At 32.9% G+C, this 25,180-nt stretch overlaps 1 protein-coding gene and 1 long non-coding RNA gene across 2 annotated transcripts; one reads left to right on the forward strand and one right to left on the reverse strand.

The window, feature by feature from the left end:
* The first annotated feature begins 9 nt into the window (after window positions 1-9).
* LOC140058686 (rab GDP dissociation inhibitor beta-like) lies at window positions 10-6,149 on the forward strand. The gene is made up of 9 exons (XM_072104387.1): window positions 10-137; window positions 938-1,045; window positions 1,218-1,320; window positions 1,970-2,104; window positions 2,584-2,791; window positions 3,224-3,355; window positions 3,575-3,849; window positions 4,270-4,469; window positions 5,375-6,149. The coding sequence occupies exons 1-9, from the start codon at window positions 93-95 to the stop codon at window positions 5,510-5,512; spliced, it is 1,344 nt and encodes a 447-aa protein (XP_071960488.1). The 5' UTR covers window positions 10-92; the 3' UTR covers window positions 5,513-6,149.
* A 2,896-nt stretch (window positions 6,150-9,045) lies between these two features.
* On the reverse strand, window positions 9,046-24,478 carry LOC140058740 (uncharacterized). Its single transcript, XR_011847047.1, has 3 exons — window positions 24,383-24,478; window positions 13,132-13,252; window positions 9,046-10,123 (listed from the first exon to the last, which is right to left on the reverse strand). It is a non-coding gene; the product is annotated as an uncharacterized lncRNA (long non-coding RNA).
* Window positions 24,479-25,180: the final 702 nt, after the last annotated feature.

The raw sequence follows: 25,180 nt of genomic DNA on the forward strand, positions 1-25,180 counted from the left end.
CTTGGTTCAGACCTGGGAAAAGCCTGCGGTGCATATAAAAAATAACATTATTATCGATAAATTTTAATCAGTTTTTCTTATAAAATCACAAAATGGATGAAGAATATGATGTTATTGTTCTTGGTACAGGTCTCAAGGTAATTATATGGATGATTATAATGTAATTTAATAGTTATTATCGAACAATTCTGAAAAGAAAGTCAGGCCCACTCGTTCTGTGTGAATCCTGACGTACCAACACACCCTACCTCCACCGGCCGGCGGCGGAGGTGGCCGGTGGAGGTATGTTCCTCCCACCACCTACGCATACATACGGTTATCCTGCCCTATAAGATCTTCTCGCACGTTAATTATTAAGTTTTAATGGCATCACAATTGTCGTATTCGAGTGTACCGTTGGGTAGTTTTTCCGTTGAGTACTTAACGGAGTATTTTGAGCGTTGAGATTGTTCTTAACGAAAAAGCTTTCATTGTCAACGTTTTCTATTCGAATGACTTTCTGTTGAGCACAAATTTACAATTCGAATACAAAAAGTACTCAACGAATCTTTACGTTGACAACGAAAGTTCCCAATCAAATACGACAAATGATGGACTGTGTGTGTTTATTTTTTGTGGTGATGATATGACTTCTCTGAATCCCAGTTCAGTTAGTGGTGGTGGTACTGGTAGGCCAACAACAACAAAAAAGGCTGTAATTTTATACTGATGGGCTACGTTTTTATATGCCTAAATAGCTAGTAGTAAGCCTAGTAATCAGTTCAGTAGTACGTGCATTATTTCCATGCGTGCTATCTAGGCTTTGGCATAGTGAATAGTGTAGTAAGTTATATTAATATGATAATTAACGATGCAGAGTCCAAACTGTATAGTTTCTGGAAGCAACTATTACATTCCTAGGCCTAGATTATAAGTTTATTTAAACATTTTGTTTCAGGAATGCATTCTAAGTGGACTGTTGTCTGTGAAGGGCAAGAAGGTATTGCATGTTGACAGAAATAGCTATTATGGAGGAAGTAGTGCATCCATTACGCCACTTGATCAGGTGAGCAAATAAATGATAATACACAATTATTGGTACTGCTAATTTCCAACATTTTTCTCTTCACTTTAAAATGTCAATAGTTGCAATTTGCAATCACATAGATCATAACTACAAACACTTTATTATGTCTATTGAAATTAAAATCTTTTAAATTTATCCTTATTGAATTTAGTTGTTTACACATTTCGGAAAGGAAGCGCCATCCAAGATGGAAACATATGGCCGACCAAGAGATTGGAACGTAGATATTATTCCAAAGTTCCTAATGGCAAGTGGTAAGAAATAACACAAATTAAAAATTATTTTCTATTAGCGCAAAGCATACAATTTGTGGGTTGTAACCAGTGCATTGAAAATATTTGTATTTATTTATTTGGTATATAAAAATAATTACAAAACGACAGTCAAGGACTGAATTGAATTCAATTCAATTCAAAATTCTTTAATCATCCCACACGGGGCAATTCAAATAAAAATTGCATTACAAATGACTAAAAATTTGTTAAAATTGCTATAAAAATAGAAACATCTTATTAAAATTAAATATCGAACCATAAAGTTAAAAAAATACATGAATAAAAAACCTTAAAACATTCACTTATTACATTATTACATTATATTATTTTCGATGTATAAAAATAAATACAATTTAACCTCTTTGGAACAGTCTATTTTGTGCCTAGCTTACCTCGATAAACCAACAATAGCCCATGCTCTTCAGAGGGCTTAGATATAAAAATTAAAAGTTCCTGGACCATAATTGACTAGTCCGCAAACAGGAACAAGTGGCAGTACATGTTTTAACACTATGACCCCTTATTCAGTGAATACTTTGTTTACATTACACATTCATTTTTATCAAAAGTACACTTTAAACAATTCTATATGAATTGCTTGTAATAAAACAATTCTTAATTGTCTTAGGTGAATTGGTGCAAATTCTGATAATGTCCGGTGTAACCAGGTATCTAGAATTCAAGTCAGTTGAAGGAAGCTATGTGTACAAAGGAGGCAAAATACACAAGGTGCCAGCTGACGAAAAAGAGGCTCTGACATCAAGTAAGTCAGCTATTTGTATTCAACGTATTTAATAATTATCCACAGAGCAGTGCCTACAAAGTTCATCATGTATTGTATGTATTGTACACTGGACCAAGACTTTTAGGTCTCATCTGAAGGATGAGGCAATGACAATAATGAAGCATCACTCTCACCTTTAAAATTACAAACAAAGCAGCTTTTTAATCCATGTCATTACTTGGCAAAATAGAATTTTTCCAAGTATAGTACTTGCTTTGTTCATTAGCATGATAGCGCCTACAATTTTCAAGTTATCATTCTGAATATTTTAGTGTAAATAGGTATACCTACAGAACATTCCTCAATTCAAGAAAATCGGTTTATTAATAACTTCAAAAATAAAAAAAAAGATGAACTGAAATATCATGCGCCCTCTGTGGCAATATTTTTCCAAGTACTTCACTCAGTTTTTGAGTGTTTTCATCATTCATTTAATTGTCGATACTGTTTTTTCTCAGGTTTGATGGGTTTATTGGAGAAAAGACGATTTAAAAATTTCCTGAATTTTGCTTACAATTTTGAAGAGGGTGATGATGCAGAAAAAAAATCATTACCCAAGAATCTGACCACGGCTAGTACGATGGAACAGTGTTACAGTGCATTCGGTCTGGATAAAAACACCATGGACTTCACTGGACATGCTATAGCGTTGTATCGTGATGACGAGTAAGTTGAATAGAGTCACCATATGCATCACTGATTTCTTTTATAGTATTCTACAGGCATGGATGGATGATATCAATCATGCCCAGAGTCAATATTTGGCGTGTTGGCTATTGGCAGAGTTGACTGCATATAATTCATTCATTACTATTGCTTTATATTGCATACTGAACTAGATAGTGGTCAGCCGTGTCGATAGGGAGTTTGACATTAGATTCACTGTCAACTGTACCAATAGAAAAAACAAATTTATATGAACAGTTGACAATGCTGATGTAAATTATTATCACTTTTATTTCTAACTGTCTAAAAGAGGAGTTGATGCCATAATTTAATTTTATTTTTTAGTAATCTAAAAACGTTAATGCCATAAACAATTTCATTACATCATTTATGACGTTTGCTACAATTATTATCATTTTTTTTTCTTTGTAGCTATCTAAGCAAGCCACTACCAGAAACGCTAAAGAGAATCAAGTTATACAGTGAGTCACTAACCCGGTATGGCAAGTCTCCCTACCTTTATCCTCTGTATGGTCTAGGGGAGCTACCTCAAGGTTTTGCAAGGTAAGAATCAAAAGCTATGTTCTTTGATAAACCTTTTTTTAAAGGCTCGTCCGTCACAAGATATTTTTTTTTTAACTTCAACCTCTGACCTCATATCATTTTGTTATTGCCTCTGTATGCTATTATCTGTATGTCAGAGTATGTAAATAAATGATATGAAATTTGAAACATTAGAAAATTGTTAGTAAATGGATAATTTTCCACGTATTTGTTTTTCAGACTTTCCGCTATTTATGGTGGAACTTATATGCTAAACAAACCAATAGAGAACATAGAATACGACCAAGATGGCACGGTCATTGGAGTGAAATCGGAAGGAGAGACGGCCAAAACAAAATGCGTTGTAGCTGACCCATCGTACTTTACGGATAAGGTCAAGAAAGTTGGAAAGGTCGTCCGCTGCATCTGTTTGCTGAAAGAACCAATTCCAAACACCAAGGACTCGACTGCTTGCCAGCTCATCATACCACAGAATCAAGTAGGAAGAAAATCAGGTAAAATAGACTAATCACTACGGCCTTGCGATTTAATAACCTCACCTAACATTTCCATAGTTCAATAGTAGCATATGTAGAATCTTCATACTTGGGATACGGCGGGGATTCTATGAGAAATGGCTGATTGAAATATCATAAGAATATTGCCACTTCCAAATATCTGTAAAGTGTCTTTTAATCTCATCAAGCAGTTTCAGAGCCCTTTGTAAACAATTTCATTTAAAAACCTTTGTCTTTAGCTCTATTTACACTATCAAACTAGTTTGACAAAAATAGTGTGATGTGCCGAAATATGGTGGTGATATGACATCATCATGTCCATATATGGGCTCATCACATTTTGTTGTCAAATAAAGTTTGATATTTATAGACAGAGCTTTGTGGTTATGTTTAGACATTTTACAAATTTGTTTACAGATATTTACGTGTGCTGCGTTTCAAGTGCTCATAATGTAGCGGCCAAGGGTTTCTATATTGCTATTGTATCCACAACCGTTGAAACCGAAAATCCCGAGGCAGAGATTAAGCCAGGCTTGGATCTCTTAGGAACTGTACTAGAGAAGTTTTTGTCTATTGATGATTTATATGAACCAACTGATGATGGAGAAAAGTCCAAGGTGGGTTTTTTTACATTTTTAAGATCATATGATTATTATTTACTCTGCAGCGATAATTCAATTAAATTCAATTTCATTTCACATTTATTCAATTAATGAAAACTTAAACAATGTAAACAATATAAACAAATAAAGATATCATTAATTAGGATCAAAATATAAAACAAAATAAAAATGTATACAAATAAGTGGCATAATAATACATTTATGAATGATAATTTTCCAAATAATTTGATTTCTGAATATTTTTGCATTTTCACATTTTTTTAGATTTTCTTTTAAGTTATTCCATAATTTAGGTTCATGAACTATAATAAAAAATTGGCTTTTACTAAGTCTTACAAAAGCAACATAAAGTATTTTGAGCTCTTAAGAATTACTGCTGCGAATTACTGTAGCTATAAGAGATAATTTGTCAGATGTTTTAACCTACTTTTACTCTAACATACTGCTAACTTTCCATAGTACATTGTGAACACTCTGCGCAGAAAGTAACAAGTTACAAGGCTTGAACTCACGACCTCCACTTATAAAGTTTTTCCAAAGTTAGGTTATTGCATGCAACAACAGTTTTTGAGAACATGTTGTAAACAAATGTTCAAGTAAGACTCGAACCTAAAACCTCATAGTTGCTAGTAAAGTTCACCACTAACATATTGCATGTAAAAGTTATTAAAAATGTTTATTTCATACGCATCCAACAGCAAGCAAATACTCGCCAATTATAAGATGAATAAACAATTTTATAATTTATTGTGCTTATAAACTAAGTCGAATGTGAACCCTGGCACTAAGTCAGGATTGAACCCCAGACCTTGGGATTGGAAGGCAAGCACGTTAACCACCAAGCTACAGCTCCATTACTTCTACTTTTAAAGTGTTTGTTTTTAATTGTTGTGATATAGGTCTTCATTACTAAATCCTACGATGCTACCACTCATTTTGAGACAACATGCGAGGACATCAAGAACACCTATCGACGAATCACAGGGGAGGAACTTGATTTCTCACAAGTGCAAAAAGACATTGAAGCCGTTAATTAAAATGCAGATCATAGATATAATATTAATCAATCATCCTCCCCCTGCTTCAATTACCAGCTGTGATTGAGTGGCCAAAGTGGATGTTGAATCAAACGAGCACACCCACATGCCATGGTTTGTAGTTAGCAAGTTATTTTGATGAAAGTAATTAAGACACCTATTAAGCCCTCTTCTATGATAGTGTTAGTATTTCATCATCTTATAAACCCAGTAGATGGTTGAGATCACTGTAATACTTGATTTAGACAATCATTGCAATGTGAACAGGAGTTATGTAATCAGCATTGATTGTTGAGTGGTTGAGATAAAGTAAAGCTGGTTACATAACAAAATTGTGATACCATTTGGTGACCGTTCACACACGATCTTATATTACAGGTACTATTAAATGTTACATATCCTACTGATTGCATACAATGATTGTCTGAAACGGTATTAGATAATGACCTTTGACCTACAGTCCTATTCAACAAGTCAACATTTAGAGATTTTTTGGGGTAATTGGTTGTGGACACAGTAGAAATTAATAATTTTTTCCCACTGGGGACATTCCTATCCTATATAGCGCCATCCCACAATAATGTTGTATATCATTAATAATGCTATTATAAAGTTGTTTATATATTGTTTTGTTTTTTTTTAAAAGGGAAATTAGTTAAAAATATAAATTATATTAATCAAGAAGGTCATTCAATATGCGACATAATAACAAATAATATTTATTGTAATTATACAGTTATTTTTGATTATTTTTTTTGTATTACATCATATCTATGTATATGTATGACATAGCCAGACACAAAGTATAGATTCACTACAGTGTTTTTCCAAACAAATTCTGGGTTTCTGTAACATTTCTGTTATCATAGTGCAGCCTAGATGTTAGCCTAGGAAAAATTATGGACCCTTGGAACTCGTAGATAATTTTAATTTTTGAAAGCTTTTGATATATGATTCTGTCATCATAATACGGTTTAAATTATGTTATCCTAACCATGTGACAGAACTTGTTGTTGATGGACCAATTCACTGTGTAAGGTTATGGTCTATTCGATTTTTAATATATACAGTAATCACACAATAAAGTGGTAGACGTCTCGAATCTTAATTTTTTACACATTTTTTTTATTATTAAAGTTGGGAAGATTGGGCTTTCATCTACTTTTATATTCTATGCATTCTGTTTACTTGATTTTTTTTTCTTTTATTTACATTTAAAATGCCAGTGAATACCAAATTTTTTTTGGCGTAAAGTTGTACTTAGTAAAATAATATGGACATTTATATAGATGTTGTCAACATTACCAAACATACTAAATACTGTAAAAGACCAAGTACTGTGGTTGGAGATAGAAGAAGGAATCATATATTGTAATTAATATTGCGGCGGGAGGCAACTGTTTTATTTTTACTACTTACTGTTATATATATATATAATGTGCATGTTAAGTAGTGATAAATGTCATATAATGTGTTCATATAGGCAGCAACTCATTTGTGTTTATAAGGATAATGATGTGAAAAATTGAAACAAAAACACAATTTCTAAAACAATGTACTTGCTTTTAAAAGAAAAAACTGATTATAAATACGTGGAATTTGAGTAATGTAATTGCCAGCTCGTTTTTAAGTCGAAACAAGTGTTATTTAATATTTAACTGTTGTAGAAATAGTAAAAACTTGTATCATTTTCATGCCACGTGTTGCAAAAATGTGTTTTGCACAATATTCATTCCAATTGCTGAAATAAAAGAAATGTAGTCTATCGCCCTCTATCATTGAAGATAAACTTGACTGGAGTAAATAATTTGTTTTATCTTTTCAGTTTCATAGGCCTACTGTAAACTCTTGAGTAGTAATAAAACTAAGTTAATAGTAGTCAGGAATCGTTAAAAAAAAATTAGTGAAATTGTTAATGTATGAATGTATATCAGAATCATTGAATCAAAGCAGTCATGAATTATTGAAAATAATAAATCTAATTTAAAAAAACAATTTTGACTCTTGTATTATGAGATTAGTTATTTTTGTGCGTTTGAGTCTCGTATAAATGAGTTCAGAAATAGTTTATGTCCGTCGCACCCCGCTTTGTACGTTCGTAGATTTACCTACTTTTTCTTCGCGTCATAAATTTAAGTTTGGTTTAATGTTTGACGCTTTCGATCGTGTTATACCGTCAGAAGCAGGAACCGCGGTTTTTAAACGAATACGTCACAAAAATGTTTTCAAAATGTTGGTGTTTTTCTTTAATTGATTATAGTACAATCTTTTTTATTTCATGGATGAATCTCAATCTTCACAACTTTAAGTTCAAAATGATACAAGAAAGTTATTCCATTTGTAAGTAACTTGTACGTTTTTTATCTAAAAAAGCCCAGGCTTAGGTCCTCTTGTCTGTGTATAATTGCAGGACGTACTGTACGTGATTATGTCGTCACCGGCGGACAGAGAACGGTATTCCGGTAACGTAACGATATTAGTGAGGCCTAGTAAACTGTCAGTACTATTGCTGACTCCTGTACAAAGTGGGTGATATTTTAATCGTTATGCTATTAGTATTATATTACGTATTTAACATATTTTGTTATGGTATGTCTTTGTCATAGCTTTTGTGCGTTTCAGTATTTGTTAAGGACCGGTCTTCCCGGCGGTGGTCATACGAAACACGCCCGGTAGCGCCCGGTGCATTTTATGAAAAAAATATAAGTACATGCTTAGCTAACATCATGTTTTGAGTCTTTTTGGATATTCGTTTTATGCCATGGAATAGTTAGATTATAATAATTAATAAATGACGCCGTCGTTGTTGTTGATGCGTTATATGGAAAAAAAAAGTGTAACAATACTGTGTGTATATACTATCAATCTCATCATATGTTTCTGGTAGAAAACAAAATATGGATTAAATTTAAAATCAGAGCATGTTGTTAACATTTTATATCATAAAAACCGTACTGGTTACCGGGTTTTAGAGTAATATTATGACTACTGGTGAATGGTATTAATATTTTTTTTTCATTTTCAATCTAGGCTTATTAAACTGTGGAAAACTTAATTTGCTATAATACCATATTATCAAACAAGCTCCTAGACAGTATTTAACTAGTTGGACATTCCAATGTATTATATTTGCTTTACTATATTCAAAACTTCCGCTATCGCGAAAATTGTACAACTACAAATGAAACACGTCAAAAGTCAAGATATCAAAGGACTTCATAATATGGATTTATACTCAAGTGAAGATCAGGTAAGTCTGTTTTCCATATGTACTTCATACATTAAATATCATATCGTCGGTGCTAAGTCATTCGGTCATAAGTCATAGTTTCTAGTTGAATTAAATTTTATTATTTTATTTTATTTTATTTTATGTCTTTAGGCAATGTGGCCAAGGATTACCAATAGTGAATTAATCACTGTCCTATCAGATAGGTGGTAATCCCCCTGATACTAAACAGGTGGTATTCTTGTCTGTAGCGCATTATAAACACAAACAAATAAACTCAGAAATAAGAAAATGAAATCCTCAATTATAATTCTATATCAGCATATTTATTGAAATAATCACATTTCTCTAGAAAAAAGAAAAACTTTATTTAACGGGACGCTGGGTTTGATCGTTTTCATATTGTTATTAAAATGTCACTCATCTGATGGTAGCGCCCCCTATAGTCATAGATCTAATAAACTTTTATTTGGACGGTGACAAGGCGTTGTCCTATACAAACTAATACATTCTAAAAGCACGTTTTACTTAACTAAATAGCTTCTACAGAATTTGTTAAAGCCCTATTTCATATTAGCAAACTTTCGATTTGAAGACAGCAGTTAAATTCGGCGGTAACTTGAAAAACAATCTGCGCATGCGTATATGCTGTCCTCGTGTAAATCGAAAGCTTCTTATACGATAGAGGGCGGAGCAGGGAGATAATCTGTGTGTGCTTTGATATTATAATGATGATACTCAAGCTTAATCAGGGAAAAATATACACAAAATTCAAGACCTTTTCGGTACGTTTAGTAAATCAATATATCGAATTCTTCTCAATGACTTAACATTACAGTATTTCTTTACATGTTACAAAACCGTATAGCTTACGGCATTAGAAACCATTAGGTCTAATATTTATGAATTAAAGCAACGTTGTAATCATATCAGTTATTCAATCCCGTTTCAAATTACCCACAATCCTAAGTTTATGTAACAGCACACATTTGACCTTTTTATTTCAATTTAAAAATAACCCAAACCAAACTAATTCTCTCTTAAAAATTAACGTTTTTAATTTATGTTTACATGTATTTACTGGTAATTTTAAACACCACCGTTTATCATGTTTCGTTTGCCGTTCATCATTGGTCGTTTATATTGGTAATATTCTTGTTCGTAGGGTGTTTCATCCTCAAAATTCCGCCTCTGTTCTGATAACCATTCTTGGAAGGCTCGTTTTACGTCCAAATTCTCTCTGTACCCGCCCATGCGTATTGGCTCGCGTTTGATAAAGTAAGCGGTTGAGTCCCTTTTTCGGCCGCCTAGCCATGGTCGTTTGTTTCTCAGAGCACCGTTTGAGAGCCGCCACGCGGCATTTTCTGGTTCTGTATCTTGCTCTGAAATAAACAAATATTTCTGTTAGTATTAGTAGTAGTAGTAGTGATGTTTAGTGACCAAGATTTTATCATAGAGGGGCAATTCTAACTTTAGGTGTGTACGTTCTATAATGATTGATTCCCACTCGCACGCAAGCACGACGCAAGTAATTTCACCACGACGCCTGTGTTGCGTCCTCCAAGTGGGAAACGTAACAGGCATATCGATTTGCGCATAGCCGCGTTGAGCGTCGTGAAAACGAAACATTGGCGTTCGATTCACCGCACCGGAACCGTGCCGAAACAGGTGTGAAAGGCCCTTAAAGGTTGAATCTCGACTGATTTTTCATGCATAAAATGTGCACGTCGTCGTCGCCCGTTTTTTCACTGAAAAATACTCCGCGCCTCCTAAAGATGACCTAGCAATTACATAACAACTATACTGCGATTTTTTGCAAACCTTACACGTCGGTCACTCCCACGGGAACAAGCTAATATTATCGGATGAGGTTGACCGGATCTTATAGCATGGTTGCTAACAGATTTTTTTTTACCATGTGCCATTAAGAAGTCAGTTGTTACAGTGTTTTGAATATTTTGACAATTTGCAAACGCCTAATTTACTGAAATGGGTGGCAATAAGCGTGTAAGTATCAATTTCAACCAATTAAAAGATTCCGTGTTATCTTTGATTAATGCGAAACCACTACAGAATTACGTACGTACGAACGACACCGCGGCTGTCCGCCGATTCATATAAACTACTTCTAAATACGGCCTTATTATTATTCCTATAATCCCGTTGACATATCGATTCTTCATACTGTAAACTATTCGGTAATAAAATACATTAGTATGTGTTATGAAAAATAACTTAGCGTAACGTACCACTTACCGTTGTGGTCGCATCTAAAAAGTTATTGTTTTTATTGTCTTACGCATGCGTACTCGCATACGACTTCTGTATTTATTCGACAAAATGGTATCGTCAATTGCATATGCCATGAGCGTAAAAATTATGTTATGGTATTTTGTACGCGCGCGTATATTTCACAATTTTTATTGAATCATGCATGCGTAATTGCATACGACTGCTGTATATTCGACAAAATGATATCGTCAATTGCATATGCCATGAGCGTACAAAATAAAAACATGTTACGGTCTTTTGTACGCGCGCGTATATTTTACAATGGTGTCAAATATTTAATAATATTTTATATTTCATAAAGCCTGAAACTAACTAAAAATAAGTTGGTTTTTTTTATTCTGAATATAATCTGATATATTATTCATAAATATATCATAATTGTGCGTAATTAATTCTGATTTTGCGGAAGACGTGTGATACTTTCATTCATTGTTTCACAATAATACCTCGCAAAATCAATCTAAAACGTCAGATATTGTTAAATAACAATCAAAAAAATAATTACACTTGCACGCTTTACGCGTAAGCTCATCGTTTATTTATAGTTTTACATATTGATATAATTATTTTTAAAAACCATTCAACTATCAAATATAGTAATTATTAATTGCGCGAATTGGCTTGTTTAATTGTAATGTCGAAGTCAAATAGTTGACATAATTCATTTTCAAGATTTTATTTCGTTTTTAAGAGTCTATAATGTAACTTATGCAAATCATCTATTACTTAGTCTTGTATAAAGCAGGTTTACCAAATACTTTCAAATTGTTCAAGTTATGATAATTTTATTGCTGTATGTTCAGATTTTTATTTAATCTAAATCTCTGTCTACACTATCAAACTAGTTTGACAAAAAAAGTGTGATGTATCCAAATGGTAATGATATGGTTAAATATGGTAGTGATATGACATCATCATGTCCTGGTCCATATATGAGCACATCAGATTTTTTTGTCACATCAAATTTGATAGTGTAGACAGAGCTTAACCGAAATGAGTAGTGAATGACATCATCATGTCCATATATGAGCACATCACATTTTTTTGTCACATCAAATTTGATAGTGTAGACAGAGCTTAACCGAAATGAGTAGTTTTAGAACACCTATAATTATAGTTAAGTATTTTGATACTGCTATTTTATCCCATGTGTAAATTGTTCGCTTCTGCTGAGACACGCTTTGCAATTATAGTGGTCTGAATCGATATAAATATTAATGATTGAACATCATTTGAAATGAATAATATGACCTTCTTTCTAATTGTCGCCAAAATAATATCTTTGGTTTTGTAATGTTATTTTATAAATAAGATATTTCTACTAACTAATGGTGACTGCGACGAACCGGCGCGGTGTGAATTCTAGATCGAAAATATGCGGCCCGGAGTGATTTCGCACACAGAGGCCTAACTGTGGAATTCCCCATTTAAGATGCCCATATTCATATGACGCCCCTTTAAGGGTACACTTAAAAACGAATTAGGGGATATATAAGTTTGCTTATACCATGCCCACCCCTATTCAAGGAATACCCCTATTAAAGTGAGAATTTGCTAGGTATCGGGATAATAAGTATAGAGCGTTTAGGTATTGAAATATATATTTTTGATGAAAATATATATTTATACTGGGTAACCTCTTCAGTCAAAGACTGGTTTCCCAGAAGGCCCAGTTGGTGATCAGTGGCTGTGGGTTCTAATACACCGGGGTAACCCACTACTCGTCTCGAAAGATGTACTAGGTTCTTTAAAGTGCACACGAGCTAGATCTGGACCTACGGTTTATAGTTCTTATCCGAAAAGACTCGTTTTACCACCAGAACCATCGAGTGAGTGAGCCTCGAACCCCTGCCGATGTTATGGCTACGTAATTACGGTTCCACTGTCTTAACCGCTCGGCCACTCACTCTTTCATAAAAATGTGTTTGTATCGAGATTCGTACTCTGAAAAAATTGAGGGACAATATAATGTTTTAATACTACGGCCAATCCCTATTCAGGAGACACACCCATTTAGGGACACTTGGTTGGGCGATGTCCCCTTTAAATGGGGTTCTACGCTCATTATAAGCATAGAGCGTGTTGGGTTAAAACTCACCAAATGTGTTTGTATCTGGATTATCGTATTCTGAAGAAACTGTTAAAAAGCACTGTTGTAGGCACATACATAGAAATAGCGCAGCCCCTATGTTTAACATTGACATTGGTGAAACCATTTTCTGCAAATATAAACAAAGATAAAAATAACTGTTAAAATATTCAAATGACACTGAAAATTGAGATACCAGGAAATGAAATGATCATGCGCGTGCAAAAGTCTTTATCATTATTCGTCAGAGTCTCTGACGAATTCGAATTATCCAACATTATTAAACTGTAATCTGATATAATCATAGAAAATATAATATTATATAATAACCACGGTGATTAACTGTAAATAACTGTATTAAAAAATAGGAAATTGAAACATTTCTAATTAAAAGTTGCAAGCTGAGAGGATATGTGTAAATTGTGCTATAATTCGGATACATTACATTACAAATAATGTAGGTTACATCCTTGCTATTATGCATTCTAATATTATGGGTGGCTGGGTAGCATCCACGGGGAATGGTAGGCCTATATAGGTGTTACTACAGTATTGGAAACAAAATATCAGAATGCCGTGTGGGCGTTTAGGGCATATAGTTTGTAAACTATGCATTATAGTTGTTTTTATAATATGAAAATGTTGAGACAAGTACAGTGTATTGGTCTTGCATCCCGTCTTGCATCTTCTCCATTATCATGACAATGCTATGATACAGCTCACATCTGTTTCATAGGATCGATGTCTCTGTATTGCCCTCACAATTATTCCATGCTACAAAATTCACATGTTTCGCCGTGGGCCTGTTTTACAAATATTGCCGTATTTGTAGAGCACGAGAAGCGTTCAGACTAACCTTTCAACAATTTTAAAAGATAAAGACGTAGAGGTTAAGACGGTTTATGTTCTAATCATATATAGCATATAGGATTCTAGGGGAGAAACCCGCGGAGAAAACGATTCTTCATAAGAACTTTTTTTTTCTATCCTGCAAAATATCGTTTTGACGGTTAAGAAATCAGGCGTGGGCGGATCGATATGACGTTTCACCGAACTTTCTTCTCTGCGAGTTGTTTCCCTCAATCTTAATAGCACATTCTTAACTAAAATACCTTTCATGTATTGTGTGACAAAATAACTCAAGATAACCGACGAAAAGCATTTGATATAATCCAATAATTGGGAGCTATAAATTATTTCTTGTTCCATTTGGTCATAGATGTAGTAGGCGGCTTGAGAATTTGCTAAGCCTTCCCATGAGTCCCGAGGATCATTAATCTTTACCGTCAACAAACAGTTTCATTACATACATTTGTCTATAAAAATCAACATTAAATTTTAGAAGTTAATTTTCGGGACAGATTTTACTACCGCGCACTAGTTATTTTACAAAAATGTTCGACACTACGTTTCCTCTCGTGTGTTTTAAGGTCGCCTTTTATGCGCGCGGTCAAATGTTGATAATAACATGGCTTGTAAACACGCGCATTCAAATCTTGATAATGGTACGGCTTTTGTACGCGTGCGTCCAAATGTAGATAATTGCACGGTTATTGTACGCGTGTTCAGATGTTGATAGTGGTACGGCTTTTGTACGCGCGTGTTCAGATGTAGATAATGGTACAGTTATTGTACTCGTGTTCAGATGTTGATAATGGTACGTCTTTTGTACGCGCGCGTTCAAATGTAGATAAAGGTACGACTTTGTACACGCGTGTTCAGAAGTTGATAATGGTACGGCTTTTGTACGCGCTTGTTCAGATGTTGATAATGGTACGGCTTTTGTACGCGCGTGTTCAGATGTTGATAATTGTACGGCTTTTGTACGCGCGTGTTCAGATGTTGATAATTGTACGGCTTTTGTACGCGCGTGTTCAGATGTTGATAATGACACGGATTTTGTACACGTGTGTCCAATTGTCATAGAGGTTATTCTGTGGTGTTTTTGGGATAAGAAATGTTTAATGATTATAAATGTATTTTTTAGTATTAAAATATTAAAGTTATTTAAGAATTAATAAATTACGTTGTGTATGTTGTTGTTTTCTTTGTGGCCTTCCATACATTTTTAATAATTGTGAGAAACATGTTTATATAATATTCGGACAGAGATGCGTTAAAAGCAAAATTAATATTGTATTATATCAATAATTAGAAAAAGTTCAAACACATGACGTCATAATGAATATTTATACAATTTCTTGTTTTTTGTAGGGAAGTGTAGGGTAGATAATCGCCAATGTATAAACGAACCTTTATAGCTGATGATTAAATTATTGGCACGATGTTAGGCCTACTTTTTAATTTTTTTGAAATAATATGCAAACATTATGATTGTGTATTTTAACTCAGGAAACATTTTGAAGTTTCAAACAGTAAGAATATATTGTTAAATAAAAAGATAAGGTACAATTAATATTCTTCTTTTGTGACGAGCGTGCATCCGTAAATTTATTCGGAAAAACTAAATCGCTATTTGCATTAATATAATTGACCTTTGTGGTTTGACGTGAATGCTTAGATCAAATTAAGAGTTAGTGCAATTAATTAAAATCACATCTAATGCCATTGATGAAGATGACATCAATTATTACGTCACATACTGTATACGTTCTTATTTTTTGATATTATACAGGCCTAGAGGGTGGATATCAAAGTCTTAAAATAAAAAAAAATAAAAAAATATCGTTTGTATGGAAATGTTGATGAACGCGATCACAAATAAAGATAGTTTTTTTAAATTGATAATTACGATATAGATTGCGTATGCACGTCGTTCAAGTTCGTGCGTAGTTCTGAAATTATTTGATTGAAATTTATCAACATGTGTTAATAATGACATCAATTTTGGCGTGAAGTTGACGATAAGAAGTAAACCAAGGCTCTAACGTATCCGAGATTCATCTCCGGGTAAGCGTATCCCCCCGGGAGGCGTTTGGACTTCTCAAAACCTGGTTCCTAATTTAGCAACTAATAGACAATTTCTAAATCTAATATTCAGTCACTCTCAGGGGATTCTATTAATTAGAAATGTTTGGTTGCTTCATTGCAAATAAATGATTACGGAATGAAAATTCAGCGAAAAAAAAAAAGCAATGTGGTATAGTAAAGATTATTCCAAAAATATCTTTGTAATTAAACAGCTCATTTGAAAAATTAAAACCGCTGCAAATGATAACCTGAATAAAAAGGTTTTATCGTTGAATTCACAAGTTAAACATCTTAAAAATTTCGCCCTAAAGGCTGTAATTGTTTAACTTTTTAATTAGAAGTTGATAACATTTCTCCTTGATAAATAGGGATTTGCCCCAAAATATCCATGTTATAAATCTGAGAACGAATTAAGTTTGTTTTCATTAAACTTACAAGTAACTAAATTACAAATAATGCAAGAAAGAGCTGGGGGAACTTAATTACAAATCATGCAAGAAAGAGCTGGGCAACTAAATTCTATTTAGTGTGTGTACGAAATTGTCTCATGAAAATCGAAGAAGCTTCGAAAGAAATAGAAAACAGACAATAAGAAATTAGCCAATTAAGAAACCACATACTCTGAATTGATCTTTGCACTTTGCGCTTAAGACACATCTGCTGTCGGCTGCTTTCAGCAATTTGTAAGATTTAATTTGTTTAGTTAGATACCCACATCACTGAGAACACCTGTGAGTTATGTACTGGCTGGTCTATGAACCTTAAATTGCTGGTAAACGGAAGCAGCGATGTGGGTTTGATTGGTCTTGTTTATTTTTTCGGTTTTTGTCAAATTTATCAATTGTATTTAGGTTTAAGGTTTATATGTTTTCATGGTTTTTCACAAGCGCCTTGAGCACTTTAGTGATATGTGCGCTGTATAAATCTTATTATTATTATTATTATTATTATTATTTTGACCCCACCTTCTCGAAATTCTATCGATACCAACTTTATCACCTTCGATACAGATGCCTGCTGAGGAATATAAGTTATGCTTCCGAGATTCCCCCTTTCCATTCTTTTTTTATAAATCTTTGCACTATGCTTATTCATGTACGGTTTATGCATGTATGATGAATGGATATAAATAAAGAAAAGAAGAATAATTAGGTTATTATTTCAAAGGGTGTACTGCAAGTCACATTAGTGGATAACTGGGTCATGACATGTCATGTAGATGTCTTCCAACCCGTGACAATATTTTGATTGATTATTGATTTTAATCGGATTAAATCAAATCAGCTACTTACCGTAACCTATTCAAATATATTCCGCGCAAAATTGGTTCAAAGATTACCGAAAGTTATATCAAATGAATTTGTGAATTCTTTGTAACGGCTTCATCCAATATACATTCATTCGTCAATTAAAGCAATAATTACAACGCAATCCCCAGGCTAGATTACTTCCCATCAGAAGGCTACTCCTCTTGATAAAAGATAGCAAACTATTAATATATTTGTAGAAGTATATAGTGCAGATGGTAGTTATAGTTGAAGTAATGTTAAATAGACGAGCGGTAACGGTAAGCGGAAAACAAAATATAGAATATATGTTATTTCTTATGATCATTAAACACAAAACGCGGAGAGGACGCCGGGTGGTTGAGCGGAAAGCCTCTCATCAGGAAGATAACGCGAAGTCCTCGAAAGTTCGTTTTTTTTCCTACTGCCAGTTTTTCATTTCTCAGCTTTTCCATTTTTATTGTCACGATGTATAAACTTCTTTTTAATTTGTTAGAGTTGTTTTATGTTTTAAGTATTACTAGTAGTGCTTATTTTGTATCGTATTCCATTTTCTCAATTTTCTTTTATATTTTATGTTGATCGATATTGGAATAAAACTGTCAATGAAGACTGAAGAAAAAATGACTTCTCAATAAAAAAAACTTTTTTTTTTAAAGATAGGCTAAATTATTTGATTTTTTCTATAACTTGTGATAGATTATTTATATATGAAAGTATATAAAGTAATCTGTGTTTTCTAATATTTGATTAACTCTGATAAACCAAAATAAAATAAAATGTTATATATTAGTCTCGCAATTGGCTGTCCAAATCGTTTATAACTTTCATAATGTTTGATTTAATTATATCGAAATTTATTTCAAATGATTTTTTAAACAAACTTTCTCATCTTAAATTTGTTAATCTACTTTAATAAATTAATTTTAGTTCACAAACAACCTGTGAGAAAGAGAAGAAAGACAAAATTTTATCGCGGTATCTTAAAAGAAGACTGTTGTATTTACCGAGCAAACGCGGATTAATATTATTTTTGGGTCTTGGCGTAATTAAAAATGAATTACGCACACGTTCGATAGTTACGGTCTTGTCACGTGATGATATTAAAAGCAGACGATTAGCTGATGCTTTCGATTACAAACAACGCCGTATCTGTGAGTAATTAACACTCATCTAGACATTATTCGATACATGTAATGGGTAATATTAAACAAAATCTAGTCTTTCATCTGCATTCTATGAACCCTTTTATTAACCAATTAAGAGATCGTCGTGGCAATAAATAGATTGGCGGGTAATAGCTGGTTTACAGGTATTCGCTCCAAGGCGCAATCAATCCGCAGCGGCGTATTAATACGTTGCATTATCGCTGAGCCCTTCAGTGCTGTGTTATTGATTTTTGCAACATATAGTGAGATTTATGATTGTAGACAAACAAATTATATTTTATAAATCATATTAAGATGGACTTGGATTATTGTTGAAATGCATTATTGACACAGTATGGCCAAATAGAGTGTGTGTTTAGGCCCGTTCGGGCTTAGCGCTTTACCTGTGTAAGTTGGTTCAGACCCGGGTTACTATTGCATATTGTTCCGATCAATTTTCATGTTAAGTTAAAGGTGTAGGAGAGAAGAGTCTGACATCCATTTAAATGGTGCACATTTTAACATTTCACATTCGTCCTTTCTGTCCGTACGCCACATGTTCCTTAGATCTTTTACAAGAGGCGTAAGCTGCGCTAGGGTATCTCTGCATGTCTGAACACCCGATCTTTCCGAGAATGATCTAACCTCTCGGCCGTTCAACTCACCGAATTGCAAAGGACACTAATACTGCTAAATTGTAATACTTAATTTGCATATATTATATTTCATTAACAATAATCGTTAATGCTGTTTGTCTGTTGCAATTTCATGAAATAATTTCCAATTTTTATTTCATGTCACAGGAAATGTGCGTTCTGTGATTTAAGATGTAGCATTCGTTTCGACTGAAATTTTCCAGCCAATAAACAACTATTTCTTAACGGCTGTCCAAACTTTAAACGAGAACTATTAAAATCCAAGTAATCCGTACCAAAGCGCATTGGTGCATGCTGAGCGTTTGACGTTACAATAAAATAGCTGACTTTTTTTTATAAAATACATACAAAGAGTTTTATTACTATTACTGTTAAGAATTACGAACATCAAAAGGCAAGAACGCGGTCGTATATAACCTGAAATAGTACCAGTGTTTTATACACAAGGTATTTGTTTTATCGAACAACCAGGTCAAATGTCAGATCATCAATTACGGCGCGTTATGCGCACATTATTGAATAGAATATAACGTTGTCTAAAATGATCAGTTTTTGTTTACTGCAAAATTAAATTTACTTTACACGTATGTGCCTTGTCTGTAATTCGTACGCGTACTTATGTTGTTATCAAACGATGAGTGAGTACGCGCCCACTGTATGTTGGATGTCTGAAACGGAAGTGCGTACTGCGTGCAGTGTAAGTTGGGTTTAAAACGGAAGTGCGTGTGCGTGCAGTTTAAGTTAGGTCTGACACGGAAGCGCGTGCAGTTTAAGTTGGGTATTAAACGGAAGTGCATATGCGTGCAGTTTAAGTTGGGTCTAAAACGGAAGTGCGTACGCATGTAATTTATGTTGGGTCTTATACCTGCATAATTTCTCAACCTGGATAATCTTTCATTTTTCTAAAACATATTTATTTTTATTTTTTTGGTCAATAATAATATTGTTCGTAATATGTTTTTCAACACTCGAATGCTTCCCATCGATGGATGTTATAGTGACTGTTGATGGATGATTCAACGGTATTCTGTTGATTAATGTTTATCTTATTATATTATTTTACATTTTTTAATAATAGTATCCAAAAAAATCACAAAATAACAACCTCATTAGCCACATGTCAAAAAGAAATGATGGAGTGATGTTACGATCTTGTTACATTTAAAATCTTTGAATACAAGATTCAATAGTCTTTAACTACCTCTAGTCGTTCGTCTATTGTCATTAAAAGTAGCATTAATAAAGGATTTTGTAAATGAGTACATGATAGAGATGGCCTGAGGATGTGTAATCTGCTTTCCTCGAGGGTCGGTTCAACAACACTCATCAATATCGCTTCCTATTATATTTCAATAGATATATTTAATATCTTTCTTTCAGTAATTACGTTTAAAAGATTAGTTGATTACGTAGAAGACATAATCTGTCGTTATAATGATAACAAAAAAGTTTTACAATTTAATTTTACCAAACTCATACGAATCTAATATAATTTTGGTTTTTATAAAATGTTATATTATAATGACTACGTCAAATACAAGTTTGCTTAATCAATAACAACGATTTGTTTTTTTGTTTAAGTAGTGAAATACTATACTGTATTATAACTTATTGATTATTTATAACAATTATGATTAATTATATATTATTAATGGATTGAAATTGTAGCTTATTTAATTCAATGGCACAACTATCATTTTATTCATCCGAACGTTCTTTTCTTTGTCTTTTTGTTTAATTTGAAGTTAATTTATTAATGAAAACATTCGACAATTAATCCTTCTTCATCAACAAAACATGTTACGTAATAGAGATGAAAATGTTTAATTTATTTCTTTTTAGCTCGCCAACACTAAGTAGATCATAACAATGACGAGCGCGGACAAAAGTTGATAATTATAATATACATTTTTGTACGCGCGCGTCCGCGTACAAGCTTTGATAACAATACATAATACATGTTTTTGTACGCGCGCGTAACTATCGCGTCATGACGGCACATTTCATGAGGTGCCGACACTTTAATAACATAAATATTCAAATGATTATTTTTGCCCAAAGGTCCACTTAAAATTTCCGAGTAAAAAAAGTGTAATGTACGTTTTAATTTAAAAAGAACTGCGCTCTTCCGTCGGTGATTATTTTGAGCAGTTTTATGTCATGGTCAGTTACACTATACATCAATAATGATAATTATATCTGATAATAATCAAATTTAGAAAGTATAAAAATATTAAGTCATTTAATGGTACAGTATTAAATTGAAATATCGCTTATGACTTGTCTCTTCTGGTGATATCTTGTCACACATTAAACTCTATACGTGTTTGATTCAACTATAAACTGATTCAATATTAATATGATTTATCCGGTGTATCACATTAGAAGTGAGTAAGAAGACTGAACAAGTAGGCCTGACAACTTTTAGTCAAAATAAAGCTTGGGTGGGTGAGACAGTGGTAATAATTTTAGGATAAGAGTGTTTATGTCTTGACAGAAGAGGTAAAAGAACTTCTTTTAAAGGACACCTTCAGGAAGTGCCCTCCTATAAAAATGAGGTGTCCCTCAATAATGAGGTGTCCTCAGAATAATGGGGGTGTCCTGTGAATAATGGGGGTGTACCCTGAATAATATGGTCTCCCCTGAATATGGGGTGTCCTCAAAATAATATTGTATCGTCTGAATAATAGGGTTTTCAGTATTATATACATCACTGACCATTACAATATTGACAATCTTTATTTTATTGAAGCATAGTACGATATATTCCCTTTCAACACGAGTGTTTGGCGGACTAATTACGGACATGATTGGTTTTTTATTGAATCGCTTCACTATGGTGTTTGTTACAAGTGGTAGCAATTAGCAGAGACCAGTATTGATATTCGTTATGAGGCTGTTTGGGTCGATATTCTATTTACATTGCAAAAGTATTCAATCTCGAGTCTTCGTCGTCAAACATCAAACATGTTGATAGAGATGAGATTTAACTCGATGATTTAATTCGTAACTTCTGAGTGGGTTTCTTTTTTAGCGTATTTTTCGTTAAGTTTTTATTGATTCGCTGCTCTATTACATTGGTAAAGGAATTCAGGTCTTGAAGCGCCAATCCGTTAAAAAATTCATAGTTTAGGTATTGAGTTTAAGTACACTAGTTCTCTATTGAATTTTGAATTAAGAAATAAATCATCACGTAATAGATTAAATTCATCAGCATATTTACATGAAACTGTTAAATTGCCTTGTTTCATTAAACACAAAGCTTAAATTAAACAGTTGTATTTCAGGTCTTGGTGGAGAGCCAAATCGTTAAGAAATGTAAAGTTTTGTAGCTACAATAGTTCTCTATTGAATTTTTAATTAAGAAACAAAACATCATCACGTAATAGACTAAATTCATCTATTTAAATGAAACTGTTAGATTTTCCTTGCTTCATTAAACAAAAAACTTAAATTAAACAGTTACAGTACTGTATTTCAGGTCTTGGAGAGCTAAACCGTTAAGGAATGTAGAGTTTTGTAGGTACAATAGTTCTCTATTAAATTTTGAATTAAGAAATAAATCATCACTTAATAGATTAAATTCATCTATTTAAATGAAACTGTTAAATTGTTCTTGTTCCATTAAACCAAAATCTTAAATTAAACAGTTACTATAATTATGTCAGGGTTTTAAACAAGAATAACGGTAACATATCTTTGAAAGTCAAACACACGTTATTTCAGAATCTGTTAATTATAATATCTGTACCTAACAGTATCGTTTGAATATGTCATATCTAACTATGTAGGATATTAATTTTGAGATAACATCCATTAAAAGGGGTTACATACCGATAGCGTAGATTCTTGCTAAATAATCTAAATATTTTAGAGCATTTGGCTTCAGATTTCATTCTTAATTGATTTCAAACGAAGAATATATAACCGTTGATTCCATTATCAACTATATTCAGAGATATGACATAATCTGTTTGTTTACCATATTGTCATTATTAATCAATGAATCAATCTAGTATTCGCAACATTGGTTTATTTTCCTCAATATTCTCATTTATTTAAATAGCCCTATAATTATTGAATGTGTCAAATTTATCAAACCTGCTTTGAAAAAAATTATCTTAACTTATCGCGAATCTGTATTAAATTATTATCCTGTTGGTGCAGAGTACCGAAGGTGTCTGCTTCCTCTGACCCGAATACAACCCTAGCCATCAGCATAAGCTCAGTGGTCTAGAGGTATGGATGCCAGGGTAGTGATTTGGAAGTTGTGAGTTCGAATCTTCCCTGATTCTCAAATTACTTAGTACACAGTAAAATTACGTGGTGGAAAACATCTGACCGATTATCTTAACTTTTGGTAATATATAATTTCAAAATAACTTAACAAATATAGATTTCTTAGATTTAAACAAATCCCGTTCTCTAAGATAAAATGAATTAGTTTGATAAATACATTTTAAGTTTTCCAATTAAGTATTGTTGAACTATTTTGACTTTAAAACAAATATAATGATAAATGTTAGCTAGAGAAGATGGATAAAGAATAAAATTAGAAAATGAATAAGGAAGAAACGAAATTGGCTAGGAATGAAAATGGGAAAGAAAGTGGATTAGAACAAGCGAAGAGTTGGCATTTCAGTAAACCATCCTGGTAGAAAGGTCGTATATAGAATAATTAACCTATTACACACTGAATATTAATGGAATGTAAAGAAATGTTAGATGAAAATCTATCTGAAGTTTCTTTACATTTTCCTTTTTGTGCTTTTAAATTGCTATACTTTAATATTTAGCCTATAGTTTTCACTTTGTAGTATTTCTTTTGTACTTAATAGTTTTACTGCGTGTTTGAAGTTTTGTCAATTCTGTTTATTGCGATATTTTCTACATGAATATTTATGTTTTAGACTTGTGTACGTTGCTAAAATACTAACCACTACACAAAGTTTAAAATACCTTACGGAGTATAACATTAAACCTGATTGAAAGTATAAATGAATATATAGCATAGCAAACTACCTAAGTTGCTGAAAAATATACAAACTTCCCAAAATATGCCAATATTAAAAATCTTTTGGAAATAATAAAATCTTTCCATTAGTTCGTACAATGATTGTTACTTCAAAACACCAAATCAATATTTTATGTTGAAGAAATCATTAGTATTAGTATAAAAAAGTATTAGTAAATCTCTGAAATAATTATAGAAATAATTAGAAAAGATAAAAGTACTTACATTTGACTTTCTATTTCTTAGATAGGTAGGCCTATTCACAATCTGCGGACAAAATAATCAGACGATGCGCTTCTTTCTCTGTATTACCTGAATTCTTGCGCGCTTCATTTTAAACAGATGATGCACATGAATTATTCATGTTTCTTAAACCACGCCCATTTCTTCACTACGCGTTTCAAGACAGCGAATAGAAAACTACCTTCTCATACGTCTCAATTTTGGAATACTTTCCGAAACGTCATACCCTGGTGGCGTATCTGCACTGGGGCGTAAACATCGGAGTATAATAAGTGTGTAATTGTTTTGCAAATAAGTCTTGGTGAAATCTTGATTTTTCCCAGCATAACTCCAGGGGGAAAGCAGACTTAATAACTGCGTTTGTATGACATCATTTTGGCGGCCTTGATGTCCACAACACTGCGAATGATCTGTTATTGTTCATTTTGAACAAACAACAGTCAGACGTAGCATAGCTGCAAACTATGTGTTAACATTATTAAATTGATGTTTTTTGTTGATCTTGGCTCAATTTGGCAAGTTTGTTTTTGAATCTAATTTAACTAGCAAAGATTACAAAGAAGTTATTTGTTTGTTGGTAATAAACAATTGTATACTCCCTCCCACTAAATGTTAATACGTAAAGTGGGGTGGTAGAACATGATGTTGCTGAACTTTGCGATTGGCTGAATTTATTATTTTTTATAAGCAAACTTATTTGAGAAAGGAGGAACTCTTATCCACTTGAAAAATTGTTGTTCATATCATCAGATCGAAACAACAACAAAGAAAAAATATAAT

The sequence above is a fragment of the Antedon mediterranea genome, chromosome 9 (genome assembly GCF_964355755.1).
Source record: "Antedon mediterranea chromosome 9, ecAntMedi1.1, whole genome shotgun sequence".
NCBI lineage: Eukaryota > Metazoa > Echinodermata > Crinoidea > Comatulida > Antedonidae > Antedon > Antedon mediterranea.

What these genes read in the sequence shown, in the direction of transcription:
- LOC140058686 (XM_072104387.1), top strand. Translation starts at nt 93, where the DNA reads ATGGATGAAGAATATGATGTTATTGTTCTTGGTACAGGTCTCAAG. An exon ending in TTCTTGGTACAGGTCTCAAG is followed by an intron (nt 138 to 937) that starts GTAATTATATGG and finishes ATTTTGTTTCAG; the next exon opens with GAATGCATTCTAAGTGGACT. An exon ending in AAAGTTCCTAATGGCAAGTG is followed by an intron (nt 1,321 to 1,969) that starts GTAAGAAATAAC and finishes TAATTGTCTTAG; the next exon opens with GTGAATTGGTGCAAATTCTG.